Source organism: Cebidichthys violaceus, unplaced genomic scaffold (genome assembly GCF_023349555.1).
Source record: "Cebidichthys violaceus isolate CVI_PGR_0920_01 unplaced genomic scaffold, fCebVio1.0.p SCAF_1, whole genome shotgun sequence".
NCBI classification, from domain to species: Eukaryota; Metazoa; Chordata; class Actinopteri; order Perciformes; family Stichaeidae; genus Cebidichthys; species Cebidichthys violaceus.
The window spans coordinates 6,092,596-6,099,630 of NW_027176262.1; the positions used below are offsets into that span (position 1 = coordinate 6,092,596).

Genomic DNA, 7,035 nt, shown 5'->3' on the forward strand with positions numbered 1-7,035 from the left:
TGATTTCCTGTTGTGAGGGAGAATGTTTTGCTTGGTTTTGCTCAACTAACGTATCTGTCCGCCGAGGTGACTTTCTGTCACAAAGGAAGCATCGGTAGCGGTTCCTAGAAGCGGTTATCTCAGAAATCTGTTGATTTTTAAGAGTTGTAATATCTGTTAGTTGACAAACGACAATCTGTACAACTGCCTTGATCTCATCTACGCCTGTAGCCTTTTTCTCACAAATCTGAGATGTTTCAGAGGTCTGTAACCAGGATAAATGTGGACATTTAGATTTCTGTATTTCAGCTTGTATGACTTGACTTATAGCCGTCACCAGTGTGAAGTCGAGCAGAACTCGCAGCTCTACAGTGTCCGAATGAAGCTAAAGAGACATCTGCAAACCCCTGGTGTCTTTTTGCATTAGCCAGACTGAGTGACGTCACCCCAGCCGATGGAGAGCCTGGGTCGAACGGCGTAGTGAAACCAAAGCTTGTTGTGGGCAGAAACGCTGTAGTGATATATCGGATGGTCAGCAGCACTTCTAATGGCCACACGGATGCATCGAGGTCCACTGCTTAATGGAGCGTAATGGATGCCAGTTAGTATAAAACCTGCCCTGTGCTGTCGGACATCTTACACATTTCTATCTTTCAGGTCCTCGGATTTTAACTTCACTTATGTGGGATGATTGCTGATACGCAAAGGCTGCATTAGATACAAACGGTATCGGAGGAAATCCAGCAGATGATTTGCAGGGCAGCAGTTTCCTCACATTATCGTTAGGCACTCACTTCCACTCTGGTTTACTGTTTCTAACTGAACAGAAAGGACAGGCTTAAAAGCAGAACCTGTTTTGAGTTCTTCAGAAGAATTTTCCGCATGGGTGACACTTCTTTTTTCTTTTTTTGTGCATGATTAGCGATGCATATAATCTTGTTTACAGAATCAGGTTTTGCTTTCTAGATTCTTCATGAAGCTCCCACTGTGTGCCTCTTTTGTCCTGTGGCAGTCTGCTCTATTAGAATGGTGCACGTTTCATTTAGGGAGTTGATATTGAGTTCAGTGGAGTGATCAGAAGAGGACTCTCCTTCTGTTAAAAAAGTTAATGCTCAACACTCAGTCATGAGTGAATCTTCACTGACCTCAATTCGATTCAATCAACTCAACATTCGCATTCTGCACATGGAAGCTTTTTCAAGAATCAATACAAAAAGTCAGATAAATCTTTATCTTTAACTTCATTTAGAAAGTCGTTATTATAAAAAGCTGCATCTTTGAGCCCATAAACATAAATGGCACATAAACAATAAAAAAAAACATGCATGCTCGGTGTTCTGTAAGCCTTACCCTTGGTGAAATGGAGATCAGAGAAGAAGCGAGAGAGAGAGAGAGAGAAGAGAAACAAGCATCAAAGACGATAAATGACAGCAAAGCACATTAAACACTCCCGCTGAGCTGAAGTGAAACCAAACTACTGATGAGGTTCCTTCTAGTCTGCATTTAGATGCATCTCAGAATAGAGACATTTCCACACCTCTTGTCAGTCACAGGATAAACATTGCTACTGATTGGCCAGTATAGATATACAGTATGTGTATCTATCGTCATTGTTTTGTGCTTGATTAGTGAAAAGGATCAGCTGAGGGTTGCTGAGATATCAAGTGTCAGGCCTCATTTGTTGATGGCGGCAAAGCTTTCACATGTGAGCTGCAGAAATGTATCGTAAAGGTCTTTTAGGAGCGCTCAGCCATTGACTTGTTGTTCTGCTGATGGGTTTGGCTTCCTTGGTGTAGTGCATTGTGCGGCTATTATCCAAGTAGCCACTATCTGTAAAGTAGACTGACGTCAAAGTCCACACACTCATGCCACTCAATGTCAGTGGGAGCAGGCAGGTAATATGATCTTTGGGCTCACATTTGAGTTGAGACATTTCTTCTCTAATGTGAAGGGAGGACTGTACAAGTCAGGACGGCTGAGGAAGAATTTCTCCTCACTGGATTGTTCTTCTTCCCTCCTCCTTGGCCCGAGTCGAGGAGGAGGATGTGCTCCAACCTGTAAAAGGAATTGAGCTCAAGAGAGGAGGACAGAGGTGAGACGGTTCCAAATATGGGCATTGAGTGTACCAGTAGTACCCCCACCCCCCACCCCCCACCACACACACAAACTCCCTCAGAAGCAGGAAGGAATTCATCTCCACTCTTGGAGTGGTCACACACAACAAAATGAATGTTCTTTGGCCCAAACGTCTATTCAACTTTTCCACAATGCTGGATAAACGATGCCAGACAAAGGATGAGTCAGCGTTTAAAGAATGCTGAGGGGGGTTTTCTTAGTAGAGGAGTTTGAGCTGAAGCTGTCAGACTCCATTTAAACGAAGATATTGAGAAGAAGAGGTGAAGAACGGCTGAGGTGGCTTCGATGCCCGTTTCTGTGTGACTGACTCGTGGAGGCAGAAAGCTGTGTGTGTGTGTGTGTGTGTGTGTGTGTGTGTGTGTGTGTGTGTGTGTGTGTGTGTGTGTGTGTGTGTGTGTGCGTGTGCGCGCGCGCATGCGCGCGCTTTAGCAGCATGCTAGGACCTGTGTGAAAAGAAACAGGCGTGAGGAGAACGACAACGCAAAGGGGGGTGAAGTTTGCAGAGGAATAAGGCACAGCTAACCCTAACCAAAGTCTAAAAGCTTTTATTTTTTTTATTTAGCCTTTACTGTAATAGTTAGGATGAGATAGGAAAACTTCTTGCTTAACAAAAGTCTAAAATATGTTTCATTCATCCCGTTTCTTTCATATATGAAACATAAGACTTCTCAGAACAGTTTGTGTTTAGATTCCTGGTTGTGTTTTTTTTTGTATTTGTAGAAAATAAGCTGCATCAGAGGGAGGTTTATTCTTGTGTCTGGGCGTCGGGCTACATATTAACATTTATGGGACAGCTGGACAGGTACTGCACTTTGCAGTTGGAGAGCTTATCTCGTACCTACTTTTACAGTCAACGATAGTCCCTCAATATTGACATGAGATACAAACAAAAGTTTTCCTGAGGTGTATGTTGTTCACAGAGCTCACGTGGGCCCGTTTACATGGCCCGAGGCTGGTTTCAGGTCAGTGTACTGTCAGATGACCGGCCCAGCGTCAACAGGCTGTATTGTCTGCTCTTTCCATGTTCGAGTCAGCGCCACAGGTCAAGTACTTCACCGCTATCGCGACCACCAGTGTGTGCACAATGAGAAGGCAAAACCCTGATTTCAAAGAAAAATTTGGTCTTTTGCAAATATGGAAATAACTATGAAGCACATGTTGTGATGCCACGCTTTATGAACATGCAGCGTAGGTTTCGTTATGGTGTATAGAGTTGAGCATTCCCACGCTTGCACATGTTGTGTTTTCGCATGTTGCCTCTTTGTAGCCAACACTTCCTCTTCTCACTTCTCTTTGTGTTTCTGTCTCAAACGTGACTTTACCGTCACTTGTGAATCATTTTATTTGCCAGTAAATAGTTGTCAGGTCCCCATAACATTCAAAAAGACAGATGAATTCACCTGTATGTTATAACTGGAACAACATTGTCGTTGTACACATGATATGGAGGCGTTTAAAGTGGTGCTTGTTTGACTATCGGCTGTAAAAGGTGATCTCTATTTCAGAGGCTGTGAAGGAGAGGGAGGAAGTGGTTCGGTTAAACACAGACTATTAAGTGACTTATTGTTAGTCGCCGTCTGGTTTGAATATGACGTTGAACCGTTGGGGAAGAAAAAAAAAATCAAATGAATCACTGTTTGTTCATCTAAGGTTTACTAATTCAAATATGACACCTGTGTCTCAGCTTATGTTTCATATTTGGCCATGAGTCAATTATGAACACTGTGAGGTAGAAAACCGTCTGTTGGTGAGACATATTGTTGGGCATGAGTTACTCCTGCAGGTTCCAGTTGTCCCTGCTGTCTTTTTTTTTTTTTTTTTTTACCACAGAGAACGAGACTTATTCCTGGAGGCAAGACCTGAACGTCATTAAAAAATGATAGTTGGCTGTAGTGAGGGCGAAAGAAGGCTTTCAAATGGAGGCATTATGAGCTCCTGGAGGAGAAAGAAGTCTGATGAATTAGGAGGGACAGTGAGCCAGGAATGGAGGCCGAGACAAATGATTTTACTCTACTCGGTGTCTAGTCAACACTGTGTTACTTCAGTGTGTCTTCAGGGCGGATGACCGTATATCATGTGTGCCATTTTTTGCTCAGTGAAACAGTCTCATGATACATGTACATTCATTTAACTGTATGTTAGGCCCTCTTATCCCTGAACCAAATATAATAATGAACCGTGGAGTGTGTTTCTGTGTGAAGAGTTGTCTCTTGACCGATAGTGGCGCTTGTATAAAGCATTTGAGTCTGAGAGAATGGTGGGGGAAGTAGAGAAGAGTGGCAGGGTAGCGTGGTGGGAGGGTCAGGCAAATGGAGGAGGAGGAGGAGGAGGAGGAGGAAGAGACGGAGCCACTGGGCCTGACTGTACTTGCCAGCACATTTGGGGAAAAGCTCTCAGAGCACAGCCTTATACAGACATTTCCAAGAGAGCGTGTGCCCCGGCTGTGCACGGCAGCTTCCTGTTAACCCCTGACTGACCGAGAACCCACACAGGGATGAGGAACCCACTGTGGCTGTTGACTTGAAGACCGGGGGTTCAGTTTGTAGGTGTTATATACATGCAATTTGAATATCCTCTTGGTGAATCCTATGCTGAAGTCCTTTTGCTTTAGGTATTTGGTGGCTCAGATCCCTTCCAGAGCATCAGCCAGTGACCTATGTGTGCTTAAGAGAAAACCTCTTAAGCTAACTAAGTGACCAGTTGACTTAGCTCCACAGCCAGCGTCACTGGTGGTCTTCATCTGAGGAAGGACAGGAATAGATAGTTTGCGATCGCGCTCGGCGTCGTGTTTTATTCCAGTGCTGAAACTCAGTCCAGTCAGATCCAGCTGTGAGTCTCCTGCAGCCCTGTTGTACCACATGGACACACGTGTTGGCAGGTCGACAGGTGCGCGGGTGCTCGTCTTTATGCGCGTGTTTGCCGCACGCTTTTAGCGCCTCGGTGTCCGTAGTTCTATCAATAATGCATCGGCTCACTCTCGGTCTCGCTCCTGAGCCCTGGCTTTCTCCGCCATTAAATATGCATCCGTTTCCCAGTCCGAAGTCTCTGTCCCCCTTCGCAGTTCCGATAAGCCCTCTCTGCCCCCCCACACCAACAGCTGGATGCAGATGATTCGGTGAGCTCGGAGAACGCTGCAGTGTTCATCCATCCAACCCAAGGAGGTTTTTAACCTGCTCCGAGTGATTGATGGCTGTTGAGTGTTGATTTAAGGCCACTGTCGACGTCCAGCCCATTTCCAGAGTGCTTTCTCTCCCCCTTTTTTATTTCTTGTTGTCAAAATGTTAATGTGACTTAGTTTATCTAAGATATTAAGATAAGTAACAACTCGTTGGGATGTGACTTTGACACACCTTGCCGAACCGATAATTAAGGATCATCAATTAGTGAAAAAAAGAATTGATATAACAATTGGTGTTGTTATTACTATAATTGCACACCCAAGAGCATAAGAGTCCAATATTCCAATTTTCAGTCCAATACTGATATTCACATTTGAGTTACAAACATCCTATTCTAATATTTTGGCATAAATGCATGACGATGATATTTATAGTAAGGACCCCTAAACTATTGTTTTTTATTTATTTATAATTTGACAAATATATGAACCAGACATTGTACATATCAGTGCTATTTGGCATACAAAGTATGCACTGGAACATTGTTCTACATTATCCAAAATATTTATTTTTCATTTCTGTAATGCAACGTATATGCAGATGCAACATATCTGCAATGGGCTGAAATCAGCCAATGTATAGGGCAAACCAATTCATCTGTCTACCTCATTTAGCATGGACTTTAAAAAAAAAAAAAAAAAGACCTTTCCTACCCCAACCAGATTCATCCCACATCACACCACTGTCTGTATTTACACATTTTTTTGTGACTTCTAACCTGTCCAAACACTGTTGAAGATTACATGCCTCTCAGCTGATAGTGCACAGGGCCTGCTGTTAATGCTTGCCTGGGCAAGTAAACTCTTGTGTTCTGGCAAGGCCTCATGCAGGTGAAAATTAAATGTGATCTCTATTATGTGAGAGGATGAGCGGGTTAACGATGGCCGTATGCAGCCAGTGGGCAACACAGTCCTGCTTGGCCAAGTAAAGGAGATTACATTAAAACAAGTGTTGCATTGATTTTCATTGTGATGCGTTCAAGCTCTATTCAGTAAAAACGAGTATTGGGCAATGGTGATTGAGAACGTGTTCAAATGTAAACTTGTACAATTTTAGTTTGAAGTAAAACTTCCCAACACTTGCTCTGTTTTGAGCCTTAAACTACAATAATTGTCCAAAATCCCTGTTGTTTGGCAAGTAAAACATCTCAGCTACTTGTCTGTTTGACCAATAAAATTGCAGACACACAAAGGACTCAAAGCTAGTAGTTAAAAAAGTTATTGCTGCCATATTTTTGTAAAAATACAAGAATTACAAGTAAAGTGCAAAACATCTGCAAAAACCTCTCTAACTGCAGTTTGCCAAAAATAGCATAGAGCAGAGGAAGTTACTATGAATTGTACTAACATTGACCGTGGCACAGTTATAAGACGCGTGGCAATGGCAGAGATGTTTTGAAGTTTATATAATACACGTTTCTATGATTGACAGCAACCCCAGAGCTATCTGATGTGTTGTGAAATGTCAACTGCATTAGGAAAATAGAGGACTTGTGTGCGTGTGCCATATAGATTGTTCAGGCTGAGTCGGTCCTTATTTGGCAGTGCTGGCAACAGGAAGTGGGTTGTGGCTTTGGTGCTGTGTCACTAGAAGGAGCAGATTGTATCACGGGCGAGACAGATGGAGGGAGGGGGGGAGACATGGATTAGGGGACTATGGTTAGAGCACAGGGGGCAAATGAGGAAAGGAAGGGGAGGATTGTAAAAATAAAAAAAAATAAAAATGGTTGTGGTATGGGATT

At 43.2% G+C, this 7,035-nt stretch overlaps 1 protein-coding gene across 1 annotated transcript in view; it reads left to right on the forward strand.

The window, feature by feature from the left end:
* Positions 1 to 4,424: 4,424 nt before the first annotated feature.
* vaspb (vasodilator stimulated phosphoprotein b) overlaps positions 4,425 to 7,035 on the forward strand; it is an 11,588-nt gene continuing 8,977 nt past the window's right edge. Inside the window, exon 1 of the mRNA XM_068735075.1 lies at positions 4,425 to 4,478. Coding sequence (XP_068591176.1) covers positions 4,425 to 4,478 — 54 coding nt within the window. The remainder of the gene's footprint in view (positions 4,479 to 7,035) is intronic.